The sequence below is a fragment of the Haliotis rubra genome, unplaced genomic scaffold (assembly GCF_003918875.1).
Source record: "Haliotis rubra isolate DU_JTF1 unplaced genomic scaffold, ASM391887v1 Scf1612, whole genome shotgun sequence".
NCBI lineage: Eukaryota > Metazoa > Mollusca > Gastropoda > Lepetellida > Haliotidae > Haliotis > Haliotis rubra.
The window spans coordinates 83,027-109,094 of record NW_025765573.1 but is presented as its reverse complement, the minus strand read 5'-3'; the positions used below and the strand labels follow the sequence as shown (position 1 = coordinate 109,094).

General features: G+C 40.5%; 1 protein-coding gene and 1 long non-coding RNA gene across 2 annotated transcripts; one reads left to right on the top strand and one right to left on the bottom strand.

The window, feature by feature from the left end:
• Positions 1-5: 5 nt before the first annotated feature.
• Positions 6-24,651, bottom strand: LOC124271581 (endoglucanase E-4-like). The gene is made up of 10 exons (XM_046706732.1): positions 24,603-24,651; positions 23,294-23,443; positions 22,623-22,813; positions 22,109-22,268; positions 21,755-21,866; positions 20,781-20,931; positions 19,262-19,406; positions 18,457-18,628; positions 300-490; positions 6-99 (listed from the first exon to the last, which is right to left on the bottom strand). The coding sequence occupies exons 1-10, from the start codon at positions 24,649-24,651 to the stop codon at positions 35-37; spliced, it is 1,386 nt and encodes a 461-aa protein (XP_046562688.1). The 3' UTR covers positions 6-34.
• Positions 2,167-2,950, top strand: LOC124271585. Its single transcript, XR_006897083.1, has 2 exons — positions 2,167-2,351; positions 2,873-2,950. It is a non-coding gene; the product is annotated as an uncharacterized LOC124271585 (long non-coding RNA).
• Positions 24,652-26,068: the final 1,417 nt, after the last annotated feature.

The window sequence follows — 26,068 nt, the reverse complement described above, 5'->3', positions numbered from 1 at the left end:
CAATGAATATTTTTTTATTCACAGAAAAATATTTTTAACCATGACACTTTGGTGCGGGAATGGCTGGCAGCTCCTTGGTGTTGACAAGATGAGTGAGACCTGAAGTAAAATATTTGTGTTAATTAAAAGCATAATTAACCTAAATGATTAAATCTAATAATCAGGTTCTATTACAGAAATTGTAATAAATTACCAACATTAAAAAAAATCGACATTGGACGTGCAGTCTTAATCTTTGTATGAACTTTTCGATTTCCTTCAATTCCGGTTGCACCTCACACCTGAGTCGACATACTTACCAGCTAGAGCAGACTGGAACCCTGAGTTGTAGTCGCAGGCCACCTCGTTGTGGACGTAGTCCTCCCTGTTGTCCTTGTAGGAGTCATCTTTACCAGGGCCTCCCACTATGGCGCCCACAAGGAGCTGGGGGCTGGGACCGGAAGCGTGTAGGTTGGCCTCTGTGCAGGGAGCTGGACGGTCGGGGCAGGAACTGGAGTGAAGATCGTCGTGTAATGGTTATTGTCGAATGACAGCTTGGAGTCCATGAAGATTTATGACATTGAATATTGTTTTGAACACGAATGTGATGATTGGGAAATCATAAATTTGTTATTGGATATTTAATGAAGTAGTTTTTTCTTCATAGCCTTGTCCAGTTGTAGCCATTGTGTATTGTTCATCTTGCAAGAAGATAATTCCCTTCATACAACGATGGTGTTTCATCGAGAGTGTGAGAATAAGGTCAATGGTAAGTTACAGGAACTATACCCACGATTCTTCCTGTGGGTGTGCAACAAACAAACATAATTGTCTCATCAATTATTATTCACAATGATGTGTTCAGAAATGTTCAAAATGATACTACTGCCAGCATGTCTTGAGGTGAAAGAACGTACGCGGATCTGTGATGAGGACTCCTCGGGTATTTGGAGCCGAAGCCGATCTGGTAGCTGATGCCGTAGTTGTTGTCCCCGAGGATGTAGTTGATCTGCTCAACTGCCCACTTCCTGTACGTTGCAGTGTCAAGTCCAGCATCAGCAGCCACCAGAGCGACGAATGCTGCATCACCTGAGAGCATAAAAATGTGCTGATATTACTCAATTATCATATTATGTACTGTCGATGAACAGTTTACCGTCATATATCAGTGAACAGCAATGTATTTGGTGATTTCATGTTTAAATGATCAACTATAACGACTTGCATTCGCACGTTCCTCTTAACAGCAGAGACAACCTCTTTGTTGCAGTAGATATCCACTAGTTGCGACGTTTCGGAAGATCATTTGCTTGATAACGGTGTAAGGATCTGCATGAAGATCATTTGCTTCATAACGGTGTTAGGATTTGCATGAAGATCATTTGCTTCATAGCAGGTGTTAGGATCTACATGAAGATCATTTGCTTGATAACTGCAACAATCTACATTAAGATCATTTGCTTGATAACGGTGTTAGGATCTACATGAAGATCATTTGCTTGATAACGGTGTTAGGATCTACATGATGACCATTTGCTTGATAACGGTGTTAGGATCTACATGATGACCATTTGCTTGATAACGGTGTTAGGATCTACATGATGATCATTTGCTTAATAACGGTGTTAGGATCTATATGATGATCATTTGCTTGATAACGGTGTTAGGATCTACATGATGATCATTTGCTTAATAACGGTGTTAGGATCTACATGATGACCATTTGCTTGATAACGGTGTTAGGATCTACATGATGATCATTTGCTTGATAACGGTGTTAGGATCTATATGATGATCATTTGCTTGATAACGGTGTTAGGATCTACATGATGATCATTTGCTTAATAACGGTGTTAGGATCTACATGATGACCATTTGCTTGATAACGGTGTTAGGATCTACATGATGATCATTTGCTTGATAACGGTGTTAGGATCTACACCGAAACGTCGCAACTACTACTGCATCAAAGAAGTTGTCTATCTATAAAAGTGTTTCACTTCATCATACCAGCTTCTAAATGCCACTTAAGGAAGAAATACTTATACTACATATGAAAAATAATGACATTTTCTGAATATACGAACCTGTCAGAGGTGGAATAAAATTTGCATCACCTATATGATGTGAAGCAGCTATATGTCACATGTGTCACAGTATATGGTTACATACAGGTCATCTGAACATTCAACTCCACGATGAGACTGTTGCTGCTACTGCTGCTGCTGGCGAATGGGCACGCCGAATCAGAGGTTAAGATAACTGGACATTGGGAAGGAGGGTTTAATGGTCAGTTTTGTATCCCTGTCACGGAAGACCTGCACGGATGGTCAGCCCATGTCATCTTTGACCAGTCAATCAAGTCACTTGATGTACGTATTATCAATTTGCACCAGAAACAAGGCTCGTTCAACGTCTAATATACACTGACCAGTTATTATTGCGTTCCACAAGTACGGACGCAAAACATGTTGGTGCTCTTGATTACTGTGGTGACTTTAGGGTGAAATAGTCATGTGGATATGATTAGAAGCGTCTAGGTACCTAGAGGAAATATGGTATTTTGGACAGTAGCGTTTCAAGTAAAAATGCACAGGCTTGGACCCATGCTTGTAGTAAGAGACGGTTAACAGGATCGGGACACCGTGCTCGCTGGATGTGTGTCATCGTACCCCAGTTGTGGTGATCGAAGTCAGCCACTGGATCGTCTGGTCCTGGTGAAATTATTTTCAGACAGATTAGTTGTGATATAAACTACTAAAACTATAAACTATAAAAAACATTAATACCTATAATAACATGCCAAGGTCACGTCGGGGTGACATTTTGCTATGTTGATATCCTACCCACAATGATTATCCGGACTAGCGATGCTATATATATATATCTGAAGGTGCAACAAGCTGCTGAAATTGTGGAGACCAGAAACAACAACACTGAGTTCATCATGCACAACAAAGACTGGAACAAAGAAGAATGTTGGCTCCCTAAGATCTGTATCAACCTTCTGGGTAAAACGGATGGCAATATTATCCCTTCCGCCACAGTCTACATCGCCGGTATGGACGGTCCTACTGATCAGCCGCCTACGGCTGGACCACAAAACTCCCTACTTCCAGGAAGTAGTGGGCGACACCTACCAGCATCGGTGCAACGTCCGGCGTCGGTGCCACGTCAGCTCCTTTTGTGACATCAGGTATCAAACAATGTCTCCCGAAGTTCAGGGAAATAATCAGTCTTCAATATCTGCCTCCATCTATATGTAGCTGTTGTCGCGTAGAGTGAGTGAGTGAGTGAGTGAGATTACGTTTACGCCAGCTTTAGCAATGTTTTAGCAATATCACGGCAGGGGACACCAGAAATGGGCTTCATTTGTGTCGTGGCTTAACCTGAAGTAAGACTTGTAGTTCAGATTCATTGACAGAGGAGGTTGACATACCAGCAAGTCACAACCAGCCACCCAATCCACAGTATTCGAATTAAAATGTCTCTTATGAAATAACCATTTCATAACTTTGATAGGATTTGTGGTGTTTAACTATGTTACTTCCATACTATGCTAACACAGAATAGCAGTCGTTATAATTATGTTCTGAAATGTGTGAGACTTTGAACATTGTCAAGAAAATATATCTTTCAAAATACATGCATGCTGTTATAAGGCACCGGTATTGGTGGCGGTGAGGAAGTTATCACCAACAAGATGCAGATATACAACGACTGGGGTAACAGATTCGAAGCCGAGTTTAGTTTTCCTGTCCACCAGAGGATAGAGGGGTGGGAAGTAGCCATCAACTTTTCAGAGCCTGTGGACAAACTGGATGTAAGTTTGTGGATACAATAACCGTATAGAGTTTCGTAGTGTAACAACATGTGTATGGGTTCTCTTTCATTGTAAATTTCTTCCCACGATGTAACATGAAGATGCATGTTCTCCCCAACTGTCTGTTATAATCATTCTTCATGGGGATTATATTATTGAAAGATTAAGTAGTGATAATGATATCAAAAGAATGATTGAGTAGCGATGATGATGATGATGATGATGATGATGATGATGATGATGATGATGACTTTATTGGGTGAAAGTCAATGTTATAGTATTTCTTTTAACTCATGTGTACGATATACAGATGTGGGTAGCTGATGTATACAAAAAGTCTGCCGATGGTAAAACCTGGGTGGTCATCAACAAGCAGGATCATGTCTTCTTTGACAAAGGGGACACCATCAAACTCCGCTTCTTCGGCAACACACAGGCGTCGTCCGCCCCATCTGCTGTTGCTACACTCACCAACCTCGGCCACGACGACAATGGATTCCCTAATGTCAAAAACAGCAAGTGCCTTCTCACATAACCCATGAATGTTTAAGAAGGGAGGCATGTTTATAAGTGAACCTATATGACAATCCAGCAATAGTGCCAAGGAAGTAAATATAAAGAAAGTAAAATAGGCAAATCTCAAACAAATATGTCAGTTATGCAAATTATTATTTAATTGCAGGTGATCTACAGATTCCTGTTTTCACAAATAAACACATGTTTAACAGCTTACCTATCCTATAAACAGCCGGAGGCACCAAATTACAACTACGACGAGAGTCCTCTACAAGTCCATTCTCTTCTATGGCGCTCAGAGGTCAGAACTTGAACTTGCAGGCCAAGCAACCCCATCCCTGGAGAGGAGACTCAGCCCTAGGAGACAGGGGGAGATAATGGGAGGACCTCACTGGAGGATGGTAGGATGGTACGAAGTTCTATTGCCACTTGACAATCCATGTGTCTCTTTCTATCAAGACGAATTCACATCCAGGGTTATCTTGTCAGCTTAGGCGGTATCTCCACTGAACTGTACATCATCGTGCAATTTGTCAGTATCTTATAAAATAAGGCCATCCAGATGAAATCGCATAATGGCGTCAACGATTGTTGAAGGGCGTTGCTGAGATGTTGTCAAGTAAATTGCGTCCCTAAACATGTGATATCAACACCATCATGCTCTGAGCTGGTGACAACCTCAAATGTAATCAAGGGAAAGGGGAAGGAATGGATGTTTGGTCTTGTCCTGCTACTGATTGTTGAATTTTAACTAAGCAGAAGTGTTACGGTTGGTGAATCTGTCCATATCTTCCTGGCTGGTGACCACGTCAAGTTCAACTTCCCCATGTCGTGGTCACCACCATCCTCACCTGGAGTCTGCTGCAGTGGAAGGAGGCGTACGTGGAGTCCAGCCAGTACGACAACATGCTGGACAGCATCAAGTGGCCGCTCGACTACCTCCTTAAGTGTCACACAGCCAAGACGAACTCTATGTACAGGTAAGTCCCTTAGAACTTGCTATTTGGTTTGTTGTTTGGCCGCACTCACCAATATTCTGCTTTATGTAAATAATCAGTCTGGACCAGACAATCCAGTGGTCAACAGCATGAGCATCGATGTACGTAAATAGGATACGACCAATCGATCGTTAGTCGCCTTTTTCTGGGGGCTAATTCAACTCACGGGCCTGTGAACTACAGTACAGAGGAGTCTCCTAGAACTCTATGTACAGATGGAGTCCTCTGGATCTCTATGTACAGGGCGTCTCCTAGAACTCTATGTACAGATGGAGTCTCCCAATGGCCGCTCAACTACTCTCCTCAAAGTTCCACACAACCAAAATGGAACTCTTAAGCGCCAAATATGAAAGAAGCGTATCTGTTCTTAAGCTACATTGCGTTTACAAGTGTTTGCTGTATATCGAGAAGGTTGGAAACGGAGGGGCAGACCACAGTTTCTGGGGCCGACCGGAAGACATGAAAATGGCCAGACCCGCGTTTAAGATTCACCACCTTCAAAACCGGAAGTGGCTGGCGTAGCTGGACAAACTGCAGCTGCGTCTTTGCCGCAGGATCGATGGCATTTAAGGACAAAGGTAGAGAATAACAATGATCTAGATCTCTCTGATCCAGCCGGAATATGCATAATGACGTCAGATAGTTTCAAAAGCATTCACCTGATCATCCCAATCATATGTTTTACAATAAAATATGTATATGTTACTATGTAGCACGATACAAGAGAATCGAGACCCTCTGTATAGATCTTGTCATGATCCTTTCGTTGTGGAAAGTAGTTGGATGAGATCTGAACTTGTCAGCTCTTGCAGTGCACATGGTAACATTTGAGACCCACTTTCATCCCACGTCTTGCTGTGGTATGATTGGTTATAGCTTATATGGGAATACAATTAAAAAAGTGTATAAATATGTAGGTAAAATAGTCACTTGAAATCTATTTACGTTTGCAACGAGTTATTTACGTCAATGCTGTCGACGGCTTGGTCAAAACGAAGATGTGCTGTCCAGGAGTGCAGTTCCTTTGTGATACCAATGCAGGCCTTTGCCTGAAGCCTCCGTTCAGTGGTTGTTGAGGGTGACGTCCACCGCCGACCCCACCGCCAGGACTGCCGCCACGTGGAACACGTTTCATCGTGACTGAAAGGAAAACACACCTCACTTTCAACATCAACAACATGTACGAGGACAAGGGATAAAAGGACAATTCTGCCGACAAAGCACGCTATAGGTCTACAGGTATATGTATGTGTTGGCCATGTTCGATGTTTACGCTGAATAATGTTTCTACGGCCAGAGGAACTAATATGGGAAGTAACATAATGTGCAATGTAGTTCTTGTAAAAGAGAGTACATTAGATTTATCTCCGGTCTGCCTTGGTCATTCACGCCATTAACGGACTCCGGAAGGCAAGAAGGCCCTGGTTGATTGTTCACATTGGAGCAAGAGGTTGAAGTCCATCTCTGTGGCTTCTGAGAAAAACAAAGATGTCCTTACCTTCCTATGTTCAGTCAAAGGGACTGCAAGGTCCGTACAAGTCCATTACACTATATAGGCTTTGGATCCCGCACCCTAACCTTCTAACTTTATTTGCCTATCTAATCGGCTCACCCTTGAGCTCAACTTTTGCATTGGTAAAGGACAAATCAGAGCAACCGTTGGTATTGGATACCCAGATTGTCTCGGCCCTCATTGTGACAATTGCTACAGTTTAAAGACTTTATACCTTCCTTAATGTGGTATCTTTGTTATCCCCTGCAACGCGCGTTTTGCTGGGGGAACAATGGACACCAAATCCGTCAAATCCGTCCGTCCGTCCGTCCGCGCACATTCGTCTTTTCCGAGCAGAACTTTAAAACCGTTAACTATTTCTTCACCAAACTTTGCACATAGTTAGGTCTGGTGTTAAACAGGTGCCTTTTGGTAGCTTTGGATTAATATTTTACGTTTCCATGGCAGCAGGTTTGGCTTCGACTGAATTTGGGGGTAGTTCTTCAACTTTGCTATATACACGCCAAAACATTTTACATAGTCATAACTAGTAGACATATGCATAAAGAGTATTTTACCATTGCTCCGGGATATTGATGACTTTGTCTTCTTGTTGTATGTATTTAATACCAAACCCAGAAGAAACCAATATTTTGGAATTATGTAATGCTTGCTATTAGTGCCATTGTTTCGAACAAAATGTATTATTCATTACAATTAAAGGACGTGATACATACGAGATGCGTTCAAAAGTATTCAGCCTCACCTATAGAAAATGATATAAAATACATCTGTTTTAATGCTATATTTTTCTACATATTATCTGTCAACCTCAAGCAAAATTGTTCTGCTAAAGTTCCAGCCTCACGATCCCCATATTGTTGACTTATTATCTTGGTGCCCCCAAAAACGCAAAATCTCACCAAATCACAAACCTCAGGAAACAAACATGAAAAGGAACATGTTTCGATGTCTGGAGATAGCAGAAGTCCGCTAGAATCAAACTTAGATATTAAAAGTGCATTAAAGAGCAATTTGAAACTACAGTCCCTTGTTGATGTGACTCCCCTTCGTGTTTACTGAAAGAGCTCGCTTTGGAGAACTACCCACTTTTCAGATGAAGCGTAATCATAAGGACATAACTTTATTCATGGTTTTCACTTACTCATACACTTGATGCCAAGGGTTCAAACTAAATACTGAACGGTCACTGAAGTGTCAGCTCTCAATATATTGTAGACAGTGCCACCTTGAATATCTGGACACAATGTTTTTGAAAGATAAAATTGGGGTGTCTTTAAAAACAGCCCCCGTCTAACTAGAAATCAAGCAATCCAAAAAGTTGAATGTTGATTATGAAGGGAAGTCATCCAATACTATACTGAACATATTTTATGTGATATTATCTGACGGCATACCATTAACCAAAATGTACCAAATAACAGATCGTTTTTCATTTTCTGCATTTTTTAAAAGAAATATTATACCCCAATGTGATGTGATGACTAATATCTCGTTAATCACATTTCCCACATGTGTAAACATTTTGGATATGGCTTTGCTAATGATTCATGCATGCAAAACAGAATGGAAGCTTTTCAAACATTGGACATCGAGAATATAGTTAGGCTGAGATGCCTTTTGAACACGTCGTATTGGCCTCTCAGACAAGATATAAAACACTAAGCCATCACATTCAATCAGGACGCTTTCCTTCAATCCAGCTAAGACATATCCTTTCAAACTCCTATCAAGACACGTCCATTCAATTCAGCCAAGACACATCCAGTTGATCCAAGCTGATCCTTCGACGAGGGGCTTTATCGTTTGCATCACCTTTATAATGTAAAACCTTAACATATGGGTTAACCTAATATATGCACCTTTCTTCCTTTCCCTCCTCCATGTCCCTCAGCGATGCAGAAGTTCAAGGCAGGATCATGACATTATCTTGGTCGTCAGACTGAAATACATTGCGGGAAGAGTCGGCTGTGTTGGTCTATCAACAGAAAAGGACTGTGTCGCTACTCCACAGAACGACATGTTTTCTTAGCTAGGCAGGACGACAGAGAAGTGTATTGCATGGCCAAATTCATCACCAAATTTTTCTCCATGTGGTTTCGGTTTAATAAGTTCTGTGACGGCTACGTTCTGAGCTCTGGCACAAACAAAAGGACATTGGCTGATATTAAATCACCGTGCCTTGCTCGAGCTGTACCATCATCACTAGAATAGAGACTAAGTACAACAAGCTGTATTACTATTGTGCACGACTATAGACATGGAACAGCGATGTCGCAACACCCAGACACCATGCGTCAACATGGAAGTATATGGAATGTATATTGATTTAATTTTTCCAGCACACAATGCCTTTAAGAGTTAATACTCTTCAGCAAATCATGGAAATGTTATCAATTTCATCACACATGTCAAGGCATAGGAGGCTTGGGGTGCTGTGACATTTTGGATCCTGAATATTTTATAGGGCTCATGTAATAAACGGATGGGAAAAGGAATTGCATATGTTACCATTACCATAGCAAAGGAACTTATCCAAAAATCAATATATCTTACCGTCTGGATAAACTGACCCCTTCGGAATAATTACATGGCAAATGTAAACGCAAACAGAAACAAGATTGTACTTTATTCATAGAAGTAAGCATATCAATACAGGATGACTCAATTGGTAGTGCGCGGCTAACTTTAGTTAGGATGATGACGTAAAAGGTGTGGTCATATTAAAAGTTTCCGACATACAACCCTCAAGACATCACATAAGTATCAATAGGTGCGCACAATGTCAGAATCTGGTGTAACATCCACCAACTTCAATAGCATACTAGACCAGTCCCTCCTCATTGGCTGTAATAGACACAGAATTTGGATTTGAGGTATTACCGTTCTCTATTCTTGACGGGAGCTTGTTTCCAGCGTTACATCAGGACTTCATACTGGATCTCTCGGCGATATGCAACCTCATAATGTCCAGCGAAGCTCCTATGGGCTTCAGATCTTAACAACCCTTGCGGAGCCAAAGTATATTTGCTTTACGCCTCTTGCCGTAAGATATCTCCAACGGCACATGCTCGATGTGGCCAAGCATTGACTTGTCCATGACGACTGGCCTTGTCGTTCCAGAGATGTACCGCTGCCCATTCAGATTTTGTTTGCTCGTCACAAGGTCAAGGTTACAGGGTCACGTGAGGGGTACCGCCCACACCGTCAATGATCCCCGGCAAAAGGTACTTGCTCCAGATATTCCGTTGGGAACATACACTTTGTTTCTGCAGCTCCGAACACGAGGCGCATGAGCAAAGGAAATCGACTTTCGTCTGATCAGTGGTGTTTTGCCCCATAACCTCAAAATTCTCAGTGACGCGTTGAGCTTGACATCAAGCTAGTCGTGCTGCTTTCTGCTCTGTGGATAACACCGGACGTCTAATGGGTCGTCTGGCTCTAACCCAAGTCGATTTTAGGCGATTTGGGACAAACGACGATCTGGGAACCCACTCTGCTTTTCGCACGCTTCACCGACATGGTACATATAGAGTCTTAATATTTTGAATATCATATCCCTCTCCTAGAAGTTTTCCTCTTCAACATCATTGCATTGGCTATTTTCTGGCCAATCGGCTGATAATCGATGGATGACAACGACCATAGCCTCACTGACATGTCAGCATACCAATAATTTGCTCTCTTTGAGCAGATGTTAGCATTTGAGGAGGCCCCATATTTGCTTGTCAACAACGAAATCAATGTATTTTTCCAAGTTATCGAACTGTCAGAACAGTTTACCGAAACGTGCATAATGCCTAATGACGGGTTCGCGTACTGCACGTGGTGCTCACCTCATATATATTACAAATATATCATAATTATGATACGAATATAAATGGCTATATGAAGGAAACAATCAAACGTGTGCGGTTCCTTTTTCCATGTGCATATTTAAATATCCTAATTCGAGGTCGCAGATTGTCTGGCTCTATTCAGCTAGACTTTACTTAGATCCTCTGTGTATGCTGGTGGAGTGAGTTAATCAATGAAGTTCAGATCAGCGTATGAACAAAGTGAACAATGTGAATATTGTTACTCCAGGTGCTGATTGTATCGTCACCATAACATCGACTGAAACTTGGGGCTTTCTGGAGATATCAGAATCGATAATGGCAAGTGACCCGCATCATATCCTACCAATATATCGATAACATCCTTGTAACTGACATCACTCACCACTCACTCACACTCACTCCACTCCTCACTCACTCGTCGATTCCCGATTGGCGAATCATTTTTGTCTAACATAAAAATCGTGAAATGGATATTTTGGTAAATGAAGCAAAGTTTTAGCAACCGTAGTTAAGAACAGAGACCTAATTAAAGATACAGGTGCAGGTGGGCCGTACTATATCCGTACGCGTCATGTAAGACGTACAAGGTCGACCTCGTTTGTTCGTTTTGATTGGATTAACTGGGCCTCACGCTACAACCTTTTTATCATGTTAACCTTTGATGTTGGAATTAAAACTCCTAACATGAATTATATATAAGTTTTATGGCTACTTATAGATATGTGATATTTATAGATGTACATTTTAGCTCTATAGATAAGTCTAACAGTAGACACTTTAAATATTATGAAACATGTTGGCCAGAATATCATGAATCGGGGAACTACCACAGGCATTAAGTTGGTATAATAATGAAACAGGTGAGTAAATTGAAAACGTTAACGCCAGACAATGATCAGTGTCGAATAATTACCAACTAGGTGTAAAAGATAAATAGTGACGAGCATTACATTCAAAGATAAATAGTGACGAGCATTACACCAAGAGATAAAGAGTGACGAGCATTATATAGAGAGATACATAGTGACGAGCATTGCGTACAGGGATAAATATTAACGAGCATTACACACGGAGATAGATAGTGACGAGCATTACATCCTAAGAATAAATAGTGACGAGCATTACATCCTAAGATAAATAGTGACGAGCATTACATACTGAGATAAATGGTGCCGAGCATTACTTACTGACATAAATAGTGACGAGCATTACACACAGAGATAAATAGTGACCATCATTATTTACTGAGATAAATGGTGCCGAGCATTATTTACAGAGATGAATAGTGACGATCATGACATAAAGAGATAAACAGTGACGAGCGTGATATAGATAGATACATAGTGACGATCATTCCAAAAGAGATAAATAGTGACCAGCATTGCGTACAGAGATAAATGGTGACGAGCATTACATAAAGAGATACATAGTGACGATCATTACACATGGAAATAGATAGTGACGAGCATTACATCCTAAGATAAATAGTGACGAGCATTACACCAAGAGATAAATAGTGACGAGCATTTCACACAGAGATAAATAGTGACGAGCAATATATAGAGAGATACATAGTGACGATCATTCCATAAGAGACAAATTAGTGACGATCATTCCATAAGAGACAAATTAGTGACGTTACATCCTAAGATAAATAGTGACGAGCATTGCACCAAGAGATAAATAGTGACCAGCATTGCGTACAGAGATAAATAGTGACGAGCATTACATAGAGAGATAAATAGTGACGAGCGTTACACACAGAGATAAATAGTGACGAGCGTTACTTACTGAGATACATAGTGAGAGCATTACACACACAGATCAATAGTGACGAGCATTACACACGGAGATAGATATTGACGAGCATTACATCCTAAGATAAATAGTGCCGAGCATTACATCCTAAGATAAATAGTGCCGAGCATTACATAGAGAGATAAATAGTGACGAGCATTACATCCTAAGATAAATAGTGCCGAGCATTACATAAAGAGATAAATAGTGACGAGCATTACATCCTAAGATAAATAGTGACGAGCATTACATAAAGAGATAACTAGGGACGAGCGTTACACGCAGAGATAAATAGTGACGAGCGTTACTTACTGAGATGCATAGTGACGATCATTCCATAAGAGATAAATAGTGACGAGCATTACACACACAGATCAATAGTAACGAGCATTACATCCTAAGATAAATAGTGCCGAGCATTACATCCCAAGATAAATAGTGCCGAGCATTACATAAAGAGATAAATTACTGACGTGCCTTACATAAAGACTGACTGACTGAGTTAAGTTTTACGCCGCTTTTAGCAATATTCCAGCAATATCACGGCGGGGGACACCAGAAATGGGCTTAACATATTGTGCCCATGTGGGCTTACATAAAGAGATAGATAGTGACGAGTTTTACATCCTAAGATAAATAGTGACGAGCATTACACACACAGATAAATAGTGACGAGCATTACACACACAGATCAATAGTGACGAGCATTACACACGGAGATAGATAGTGACGAGTATTACATCCTAAGATAAATAGTGCCGAGCATTACATCCCAAGAGAAATAGTGCCGAGCATTACATAGAGAGATAAATAGTGACAAGCATTAAATAAAGAGATAAATTACTGACGTGCCTTACATAAAGATTTAAAGAGTGACGAGCATTACATCCACAGATAAATAGTGACGAGCATTACACACGGAGATCAATAGTGACGAGCATTACACACGGAGATAGATAGTGACGAGTATTACATCCTAAGATAAATAGTGCCGAGCATTACATCCCAAGATAAATAGTGCCGAGCATTACATAGAGAGATAAATAGTGACGAGCATTAAATAAAGAGATAAATTACTGACGTGCCTTACATAAAGATTTAAAGAGTGACGAGCATTACATCCTAAGATAAATAGTGACGAGCATTACACACACAGATCAATAGTGACGAGCATTACACACGGAGATAAATAGTGACGAGCATTACATAGAGAGATAAATAGTGACGAGCATTACATCCTAAGATAAATAGTGACGAGCATTACACACACAGATCAATAGTGATTTATATTACACACGGAGATAGATAGTGACGAGCATTACATAGAGAGATAAATAGTGACGAGCATTACATCCTAAGATAAATAGTGACGAGCATTACACACACAGATCAATAGTGACGAGCATTACACACGGAGATAGATAGTGACGAGCATTACATCCTAAGATAGATAGTGACGAGCATTACATCCTAAGATAAATAGTGACCAGCATTACTTACTGAGATAGATGATGCCGAGCATTACTTACTGAGATAAATAGTGCCGAACGTTACACACAGAGATAAATAGTGACGAGCATTACATAAAGAGATAAATTACTGACGTGCCTTACATAAAGAGATAAATAGAGACGAGCATTGCAGACACAGATCAATAGTGCCGAGCATTACACACGAAGATAGATAGTTACGAACATTACATCCTAAGATAAATAGTGCCGAGCATTACATCCTAAGATAAATAGTGACGACCATAACATAAAGAGATAAATAGTGACGAGCATTACATCCTCAGATAAATAGTGACGACCATAACATAAAGAGATAAATAGTGCCGAGCATTACACACGGAGATAGATAGTGCCGAGCATTACATAGAGAGATAAATAATGACGAGCATTACATCCTAAGAAAAATAGTGACGAGCATTACTTACTGAGATAAATGGTGCCGAGCATTACTTACTGAGATAAATAGTGACGAGCGTTACACACAGCAATATATAGTGACGAGCATTACATACAGAGATAAATAGTGACGAGCATTACATACAGAGATAGATAGAGCATTGCATACAGATTAATGTGATAATCGTATGTTCGCCACTCACACAATTTGAATATCAAAACAAATCGTGTATGTGTCTAACGCTGTACAAAGGAATGGGTCAACCACAAGATGTAAGCAGTCGATTCTGGCCCAGACAATCCAATAACAACTGCTTTCACTGATTTTGATTAACGAGAGGTTTTGTTGCAGTCTAACAAAGAGATGCATTTATACATATAATTTACAACCAAATGTGTATGTTGAGAGGTGAGCTCAGTTTTAATGTTCTCGAAATTATTAAATGTCTTCCAATTCATGTCATAATGTAGTCACAAGCTGTTCACCATTTAACATACCGATACGGATGTCACTGAAATCACTCATGATATTTGCAATGTCTATTGTTCGTTCGTATATTATTTGTATTGATGTTTGGTGGTGGTTTCATGCTTCATACGCCTATTACAATCACCAATGTCACTGCGAGCAAATGAAAACAGAAAGATAAGAACCGACATATATTACACAGGACATCAAGGCAAATACATTCAAGGGTACTACATTTTTCAGTTTTTCGTCTTATATTTCTATTTTTTTAATTGATTATTATTCAAATAGCAATTGCACTAAATGATTGGTTGATTAGGAATGTAGCCATACACCACCTGAATCAATATAGTTATATACTTACTGAAATATTGTAGCAATACATTCACTGAAGGGACATAGCCATATACTTACCGAAGGAACATAGCCATATATTTATCGAAGGAACATAGCCATATATATACCGAAGGAACATAGCCACATATTTACTGAAGGAACATAGCCATATATTTATCGAAGGAACATAGCCATATATTTACTGAAAGAACATAGCCATATATTTACTGAAGGAACATAGCCATATATTTACTGGAGGAACATAGCCATATATTTACCGAAAGAACATAGCCATATATTTACTGAAAGAACATAGCCATGTATTTATCGAAGGAAAATAGCCATATATTTACCGAAGGAACATAGCCATATATTTACTGAAGGAACATAGCCATATATTTACTGAAAGAACATAGCCATATATTAACCGAAGTTTCATAGCCATATATTTATTGAAAGAACATAGCCCTATATTTACTGAAGGAACATAGCCATATATTTACCGAAGGAACATAGCCATATATTTATCGAAGGAACATAGCATTATATTAACACAAGGAACATAGCCATATATTTACCGAAAGAACATAGCCATATATTTACAGAAGGAACTTAGCCATATATTAACTGAAGGAACATAGCCATATATTTACTGAAGGAATATTTCTGAAAGTCGACATATTGGAACCTAAGTGTACATTTACTGACGAAGCGAAGCCATGATCTGAAGAACGTTCAACCATTTACGAAATCATATGTCGTCTAAGCAATAATACAGCCTTTAGTGACACTTTTGCTTAAATTCAAAACACATTGCTAGATCGTATGATACAGAAAGTGAAGATAGCACTAACTATAACCCCTTAGAATTAAAAAAACGGCACAACCACGAAGGTGTATAGCATATGTGATGCTGAAAGATAACAGAAGCGTATCCTTTGCGGCCTTGTGGTTAAAGCGTTCGCTCGTCAACATAAGACCCGGGTTCGAATCCCCACATGGGTACAATGTGTGAAGCCCACTTCTAGTATGATCTTACTGTAATATTGCAACAAGCGGCGTAAAACTAACCTAACTCCTATATCCATTTCGAGCATATGACCGTTATCTGAAAGGACAATCGATGGCGCTTCTCTGGAGTTACCAAGGAACATCAGCATCAGACGCATAGGCCACCGTCGCATGGTGGGAATCTGTCACGTCATGCAATAAATACCATTTTTAGGCAAGCTTTGTGAGTAACGGATATTACCGGCAGCTCAGGACGTGCCTACCCTGAATACGCTAACACCTGGAGTCATTGCTGATTTTTAGAGATCCGTTCATACAACTATTTTCCCCTTTACGTCTAATATAATTTGTTTGTGTTGAAAGTCTAGACTGTGTGTTCTTTCTTTTCACTTTTCACTTTCTTTTTATGTATTGTTTTATGCTTGCTACTAGACGAGTTGACCCTAGACACCAAGATTTTTCAAGACTTATTATAAAACATATTCACACTTTCACAAAAGCTACTAACAATATAAACTAATTCAATGCCTTTCAGTATTTTATTTCATATTTAAATATACAAACACGTTATGTCTCAACCATGACACCTTGGTGCAGGAACGGCTGGCAACTCCTTAGCTTTTACAAGATGGGTGAGACCTGAAACAGAATGTTTTAATTAGTTAAATACCTAATTACTCATAATAACTGATTCTAATTATCGGTACCGATTGCAGTTATTGCTATGTCTACTAGATCATAACACGAAAATAATAAGTGGACAAATTGCACTTTCATGATGTTGAGGAACCCTGGCTACACTAAAACACCTGAGACTTACCAGCTAAAGCAGACTGGAACCCTGAGTTGTAGTCGCAGGCCACCTCGTTGTGGACGTAGTCCTCCCTGTTGTCCTTGTAGGAGTCATCATTACCAGGACCTCCCACTATGGCGCCCACAAGGATATGGGGGCTGGGACCGGAAGAGTGTAAGTTGACCTCTGAGCAGGGAGCTGGAATGTCGGGACAGGAGCTGAAGCGAGGAATGAAGGTAACGTGACACTCATATACGACGTACATAAATATGAGTAAAACTTAGTATTAGTGGTGGTCCGATTATTTGAAATAATCGAAGATTGGTCGCAATGACTAAACGACTAAGCAATCGATCATGTTTTCTCATAATCGAACACAAACAATTTTGGAACACTTGTTTGCATTAACAACATTTTTCGAAAGGTTGGTTTTGTCTGTTACATTTCATAAGTACTACAAGCTCATTCCAAGTCATGATTGAATTTATCTTAAAGATTCCAGGAAATTTATGCTCCTAACATTATAGTCATCCTTTAAAGATGTGAAATTTGTAAATGCATTTTGTGCATTTTGCAAAACCCAAAAGAACTACATGTTTTTGTATTTTTTGTGCATTAACAAACATAACCAGGAGAATTTGATAAATCTTGCTAACCATTTTCTTTCGATGATTGATCGGTTGTAATGAACCAGTCATCAATTGTGAGATTTTAACCAATTCCCAACACTACTGCAAAATATGCAATATAGAACACTAACACCTATTAGACTACTGAAATGTAAGTGACCATGTATATTTGAACGTTGTTCCTGACCTCTAATGACGGCACCGAGTCTTCAATAATTTTCAGAGGGCCATTCATAAAATCTTCACTGTTCTTTTGCCCTTCACATGTCTTCAAAGAGAAACCTGGGAATTCTGTTGCACTGATGTTACTGATTTACATGAGGGGCGGTGGGGTAGCCTAGTGGGTAAATCGTTGGCTCGTCACGCCGAAGACCCGGGTTCAAATCCCCACTTGGGTACAATGTGTGAAGCCCATTTCTGGTGTCCCCCGCCATGATGTTGCTTGAATATTGCTAAAAGCGGCATAAAATCAAACTCACTCACTCACTCACTTATTTACATGACCTTCTGATAACCACGTGTTTCACGGACAGATATAGGATTATTAATTAATCACACGTATTTTTAAGAAAGTGGAACTAAGAAGTATTGTTTTGGTTAAATCCGTATAAAGTCAAGAGTATTGTGTTGAAAGACATAGTTTCAAGTTGCAGCAAATTATGGAATACACCTTTGACAGCGTCCGAATAAGGTTGCAGCAAGTTACAGTCTGGACCGTAAACTTCCCGGATGTGCAAAAGAATGTAGTGACAATAGCAACAAACATTAATTTTGTTTTTAAAGACATCCACGAGTTATTGTTAAAAATGGAATTTTACAGTGTTTCACCAGTGAAAAACAACTTACGCAGATCTGTGATGAGGATTCCTGGGGTATTTGGAGCCGAAGCCGATCTGGTAGCTGATGCCGTACTTGTTGTCCCCGAGGATGTAGTTGATCTGCTCAACTGCCCACTTCCTGTAGGTTGCAGTGTCAATACCAGCATCAGCAGCCAACAGCGCAACAAAGGCAGAGTTAGCTGCAGATACAAGTGACAGAGAGTGTCAAACGGATATACTTTATGACCCAATGAAGATCACTTTCTAGTCCAGTACAGCTTGGCCATGAGTACAACTGATCAAATTTCATTATATTGATATAATTCACCTGCACCTTTTCTCTGAAGCATCTGATAGCAGCTTCTCTATTTTGAGTGAGTGAGTTAGTGAGTCGGGGTTTACTCCGCCTTTAGCAATATTCCAGCAATATCACGGAGGAGGACACCACGACTGGCGAAAACAGCCATCAGTTGGTACCCTTGGCTGATTGATGACAACTGTGTGGCTGACAACTTCTTGTTTATGGCATAGAGAGACGTCTTCACGTAGATTCCTACACTATTATCAAGCTAGAAGAATCAAAACGTCGATCTGTGCAATAAATAAGGAGTTGCCACCCATAAAGTTGTTAGCTTTGTATTTTTGGCTAATGCCGATCAAACAGCCTACAATAAAAGTTTGCATTCTTTTTTATTCAGGAACACAGTGGAGTACGTATCCTCACGAAGTGCACCCTCGTGGTGATTTCCTGTTTTAAATAATACACTTTTAGAACTAGCATTAACGTTTTTCTCAACTCTGTCCCGGACTCCTGCGATATTTGTCATACTGACCTGCATATCTGTTGGAGCCCCACTGGTCTCTCCACGCCTGTCCACATGGAGTGTAGGTGATGGAGCCACCAGGGAGCCAGCCCTTGAAGAAACCCACCACTTCCGCTTTGTAAGCAGAGTCCTTGGTAGCCTCGTACAACAGCAGCTGAATACAGGGACAGGGTAAGGTAAGCATGGATGTAATACAGATCACTAGATATATGTGTTCATCAGTATCCACCTTTCCATGAGACCCGTGAAGATCTGGGGTAGAATGGATATTCAGTTACCCATGCTTGTCGTAAGAGGCAACTAACGGGATCGGCAGGTCAGGCTCGCTGACTTGGTTGACACATGTGATCGTATCCCAATTTCGTAGATCGATGCTCATCCTGTTGATCACAGGATTGTCTGGTATAGACTCGATTATTTACAGATCGTTGCCTTATAGCTGGAATATTGCGAAGTGCGGCGTAAAACTAAAGTCACACGCGCGCTCACTCACTCAATCACCTTTCCATGACATTAATGGAATATGGCTCATACTCTAATACGTTCTCTAAATTTTACAACACAACAAGCTGGGTTTTTTACTATATATTATCCTTATTTGAAGAAGTCAAAACGATACAATTCCAGTTACACTGTTTGTTTCAGAAATGGTAATGAAATATGTTGTGAATATTATATAAATATTTAGGAAATATGTAGCCCTGATTTATTAGTTTTGGGGAACTGAACAAAAGAAGACAATAACAACATGTTATTCATTTTGACACAAACAGCGCCCAATCCAAAGTTCAAACATGTTTAACTCATCATTATCATTATCACCCTTTGTCTGAATAAACACCACGGATTCGTCACAAGTACAGAGAAACCTGGTTTAGTAGATACCTGATCAACATTGTCTTAAGTGTACATTTGTCTGGTTATGTTAATTTGGAACATCTGAGTAACAGTGAAACACGTAACGCATATTGATAAATGTAAGTGGATAAACCATGTAATAGGGACAAAGCTCTGGATGGTCATTCAGGTTTGTGTCTCCCCATTGTCAAATGTCGACATGAGAATTCGCCACGTGTATCACATCATTTACTGTCCTTCATCATAAGTGACAACGAAACTGGGTTATGAAAGATATGTATTGACTGCCAGTAGCCTGCTTCAGTTCCTCTTCATAACGATGGTTGTTGTGTTTGCTTGGATGTTGTTTAACGCCGCACTCAGCAATATTACAGCAATATGGCGGCGGTTTGTGAATAATCGAGTCTGCACCTGACAACCCAGTGATCAATATCATAAATATTGATCTACGCAAGTGGAATGCGATGACATCTGTCAACCATGTCAGAGAGCCTGATCGTCCGATGCCGTTAGTGCCTCTAACGACGAGAAATGGTTGCTGAAGGAAGATTTTAAACCGGATCTTCACTGGTCAAAAATGTCGTACAGAAAACACTCTTGTGAACACATCACCACACAGTCAAAAAACAAAATTGCCCTTCAACATGAACAAGACAAAGACTTGTTTCACCTGGCAAGCGACTTTCTTGTCGTCCCATCCCAGAGCCCACGCCCAGGCATTCTCGTGGAATCCCTTGGCATCGGCCAGGTAGGACTTGTCATTTGTTGCCTTGTATAGCCACATGGCGCCCTCACACATCTCGTCCTTGTCATCACTTGATCTGAAGTAAATGTTCATGAAAACTGTAGTATGTGGACACTACGGTATATACATATATGAGAGACAACTCCTGCAGCTTTATGTGACGGTAGCGGCCAGCCGATTAGAGTTGCGTTCCTTGGTGACCTTGCATGTAACCCCACCTCCGTAGTTAACAATGAACGTTGAAGTCACGGCTTTATGTGTTCTGTTCGGCTGCGGCCTTAGAAGTGTATAGTATTCAAATGAACAACATAAACTGTTTAATTTAATCGGGTAAACATAATCCGCTGGACCTTGATTCAAGTCAAATTGCCCAGTCACTTGATAACGTTTATCCCATTTGGAATTATCATAAGTGATCTTATCGCAACCATATACCCTATAATGATCATCACAACATCCACAGAGCGATAATGTGTCCAAGTCACCTTCCTCCTCTACAAACGTAGTTGCCAACCATTGCAGCTCTGATGCCAACAACACGCCTGTATATGGCTTACAGAATTTGCGCTTTAAGGGGAAACACGAAGCATTCGTTACTTTCCAGCTCAAGAAGATGACTAGGTATTTCCTCAAAAGCAAAATGAAGAATTCAGAGCTTGGTTTGAACTGGTATGAAGTGTGCCATCACTCTAAATGTAGGCTATTAGCTTATATACATCAATATGCCATTCAGGTGCGAAGAAATACTTTACGTGTAACCTTAAACATCACAAGATCGCTAAACATACCTACGAGCATAATGGCACGTGTCTATGGATGAATATATCCATATGTTAGAATTGATATGCGTACGGTTAGAGCGTCACTCTGAAAATGACATGCACAAAGACCATACGTACGAGTAGAACTGGCCGGCATCCGAGATACTCTGACTGTACTTTCCAGGGTACTTCTTTCCGAACGCATAGATTTGCTTGGATGCAGCCAGAAGTTTATTTGCGTAGGCATGATCTAGCATGGGAAACATTTTGTCATGTCAGCAAGACATCCACTAATGACTGATCAGTATGTCATCTACTATAGGTAAGAGGACAGATGTTTCAACAACATATTGTTACAATTGTACTTTACGTGCTCTGTGCTTATCTATTATAAGCTTCACCATATGCAGATCTGACCAAAATATGGAAAAGAATGTAACACTCACGGACTGATACTGATAACCTTATACATTTCCTGGACGTATTTCTCACCTCTCTGTTTGAATGCCAGATACCCAGCAGCTAGGGAGGCAGCAATCTCTCCAGCAACATCTGATCCAGGTTTGCTTGGTGTGAGTTTGTAGGCGGGTCTGGCCATCTTCATGTCCTCAGCACGGCCCCAGAAGTGGTGGTCGTCATTGCCTTCTCCAACCTTTTTTAAAACCAGAAACTAAATATGGGAACACAAAATAATATAGTGATCAGTGTGTTTACAACGTGTGTTGAATAGTTACTCACGATTATCTACCCAAACAGATTACACACGGGGGTAAACATGGTGTCCTTCTATGCTGCAACACGGGCCAATCACACTTTCGACATGCAGCCATATTAACCCTGTATCTGGTAATACTGCGATAGCGGCAGACATACAAGCGAGTTATTTTTATTTGCAACTTTGCATCATCTATTGCTCAAGGTGCAGTTTATGATCTATTCCACATTGTTCAGCCAAACCCATCAGTACAAACCTGCTTTAGAATACACCTGGTATACTGCATCTCACCTGTGCATACAGCGTCTGACTGGATGGAATCCAGCACTTCAAGTAGTAGTCCAAGGGCCACTTGATCATGTCAAAGAATTTGTCTGTTTGTTTCGTTGTGGCATAGGCATCTTTCCACTGTAAGTAGCCCCACAGCAGGAGGGTGGAGGAGCTGGACATGGGCAAGCTAATGAACTTGACGTGGTCACCGGCTGGAGGAAGAGTAAATTGATTGGAAGCCCTCTAAACCGGCATGCATTGGGACCGGCAAAAATGGCGGTATAGAGGGCCTGCCAGTTAGAGAACCTTTGTAGTTCAAAGTCTCTTTTTAACGAGGACACGGAAAAGTACCAGAGAGTCATAACTTACAGAAAAATAAGGGGAAGCTGAACCCAAAAGTCTCCTCACAACTTTTTGAGGTAAATCCAGCATGCTCATTATACCAAGTGTCCAAACAACGTCAAGTGATTAAAATACGAAATGGTGTTCGAAAAGGACATTTCAGAGTTTCAAACTTCATTGACAAAGGAATATAAATTCCCTATTTTAATTCGATCATTTTGACTTGGACAGTGTTTATGGGTTCTAAATACATGTATAACCAAACAGAGTCCAGAGAACTACTGACCATCATACCAGCCTCCGGTCAGATCCTCCCCATTATCCCCCCTTGTCTCCCAGGGCGGAGTCACCTCGCCACTTGATGGGGTTGTTGGCCGGAAGTTTGCCGGATCTCTGAGCGTCATAGAACAGGATGGACTTGCCAAGAGCTTCGCCATAGTTGTATCTTGCTGCCGAAGCTGCAGCCGCTAGAGCTGCCAATACCAACACCAGCATGATGTCTGAAGAACAGAAAATACAATCTAGATTATCCTTCGTTTATGTTTCAATAAAAGCAACAAATAAACATTTCTAATAATCACGATAAAATCTACTTAAAACAGAGTATAATTCCGAGAGAAATGACATCAGCATGTGTCTATGAATCACTATCAAGTAGTAACGACACCAGGTGTTCAAGAAATACGTGAGCGGATTCTGCCCCACCGGCAGAGCCCATCATAAACACTTGCAATGACGTGAGATTGTTTCACCTGAACAGGGACATCTGGCCTAAGTCACAATTAGATTGTATCTGACATCACGTTGGTGGGAAACACGACTCACGTAACACCCGTATTTGTTACACAAAGCATACTGCGAGTGCAAACATTCTGAAATCACTGGATATCAAAGGATATCGGGGCGGTGGGGAAGCCTAGAGGTTAAAGCGTTCGCTCGTCACGCCGAAGACCCGGGTTCGAATCCCCACATGGGTACTATGTGTGAAGCCCATTTCTGGTGTCCCCCGCCGTGATGTTGCTGGAATATTGCTAAAAGCGGGGTAAAACCAAACTCAGTCAGTCAGTCAGTCAAAGGATATCACTGATACTCATTCCAAAATATGTGCAAAAGCAGCGTTGCACCCAGCTCACTCATCCACAACTTTCGTTGATGTGAGTTTTTCTGGGTCATTATGCGTAAATATCAATTTGTTGGACATATTATACATGTTTGTCAGGGGTGTAACATCAACGTTTACATATGTCATCAAGGTGTCCCACATTAATCCATATCTGTAGACGGATGGCCTTGAAGAGCCATGTAATAATGGCCACATGCTGCTAATGTCACCGCTATTTGTTGATAAGGTAATTGCGTTTTCCGTTAGCAAGGACAATCAAACCCGCTCCATTGTGTTAATCTGGCATTGCAGATCCTAACATATTTTCTGGAAAAATGTGTTTTAAATATCTGTTTTAAATGTTTCAGTTTACACATTTCCACAACAATACGTATGTCTGAAAACATAAACAGTTAGGGGAATAACAATAAATATAGTTATATTATTTTTTTTTAATTTATGTGTTCCAAATTGGCGGGAACTAATCCTCACATGCCTTATCTTCCATACATTCTAAACTGGACATGTGTTGTGAAGGAGATCGATGTAAGACTGACCCACAGATAGAAGCATAGAAATCTGAAGCTCCGATAAACACAGTGTCATTGTGTCTACATAACTGCCAAACAATCTGTCTATATATAGATAAACTAGAGGTAGGCAATGCTATCCAAAACATGTCGCACCTCTCTCCCATCGATGGTATGGTATCTTACCGCAATATGGAATCAGCTATATACCTCACGTAGTCTCCGAATGCATGTTTGCTACTGCTACATTAAATGTCTCACCTTTGTTGAGGTTGCTCCAAACCTAAGTCTTTCCTTTTTATAAATAAACATTTAGTTTTGTCTGATATGGCCAAATGCGTATGTGTTTCTAAAGGTTCATTATTAATAAAGGCAAGTCCTTCACCCATAATGGTATTTTCATAATATGGTGCTTCAAGACGTATGAAGACCAGATTGTGCCAGAGACTGACGGGAGTTTAGATATTAGACTAACACTCCTTAAAACATGACAAACCATCATTTCCCATCAGTGGTATCCTTACCTGTAACCCGGAGCTGTTGCAGGATGGCTACCACCTGCTACCATCCTTATCTGATAGTGGTTGATGAACACAAGCACATGAGAGAGTCGAATCATGCTGTCGATATTTGGTCAAATACCATAACATTGTTCGTAAACATCTAACAACCGATATCTGTCGGAATACTGTTTAAATCTTTTGCTTAATTTTCATATATTACAGATCCTAAGAACCAAATCGGCTGTTTTGAGAGATGGTATTTCATTTGAGGCATACACGGGATGAAGATGTTCGATAACATACATTCACTTCTTTAACCATGATCTCGGTGTCCTGTGATAGAAGTGACATGGCAAGCATGCGTGCCACAGAATAATTCGTATATCAGTCGTGAAAACCTAGCAGTTGAAACATACACTGTATACACAGGCTTACCTCCTGCCTTCCGACCTGTTACAAGGCTACAATAGACACTGTAGTCGTCCCACCTCGCCTCAAATAGTTACCAAGCACCCGTCTTATCTTGTAAGCTACTTATCACTCACCAATAACAATGAAACACGTAGACCAAAGTCGCTTTACATAAGAACGTTTAAAAGTATCATACACATTTAGAACCGTTTGTAAAATTAAAAATGTTGAAGGATTTGCCACAGCGTGGGCGTGGCCAAACGTGAGTCTGTGTACACGGCACATGCCACAAATCATGTGAGCAATGTTTGGCAGCATGAGTGTCTTTGGTCCTCCCCCACACTGAAGCAAATACACTCCCATTGGATCTGGAAAGGAACACTGACTGCACAGGAAGACATTGCCCGTGGTTAACAGTGGCATGTGTATTTCATTGATGATTGCATGCAGGCTCATAATGACTCAGTGAATTATGCCATTGGTACAATAACGAAGACCCATCAGAGCTGTGTAGGAGGGGCATGAATGTGGTGATTTAATGTCAACGACAAAATTCATTATTTCCACAATTATTTTGAT

Bases quoted from the DNA above. Each gene is read 5' to 3' on its own strand.
- LOC124271581 (XM_046706732.1), bottom strand. From the start codon at position 24,651: ATGACACTGTGTTTATCGGAGCTTCAGATTTCTATGCTTCTATCTGTG. The intron at 19,407-20,780 runs GTGAAACAAGTC...CCCTGTATTCAG, and splicing joins ACAAGAAAGTCGCTTGCCAG to CTGCTGTTGTACGAGGCTAC. The intron at 18,629-19,261 runs GTCAGTATGACA...TTGTATCTGCAG, and splicing joins GGGCTCCAACAGATATGCAG to CTAACTCTGCCTTTGTTGCG.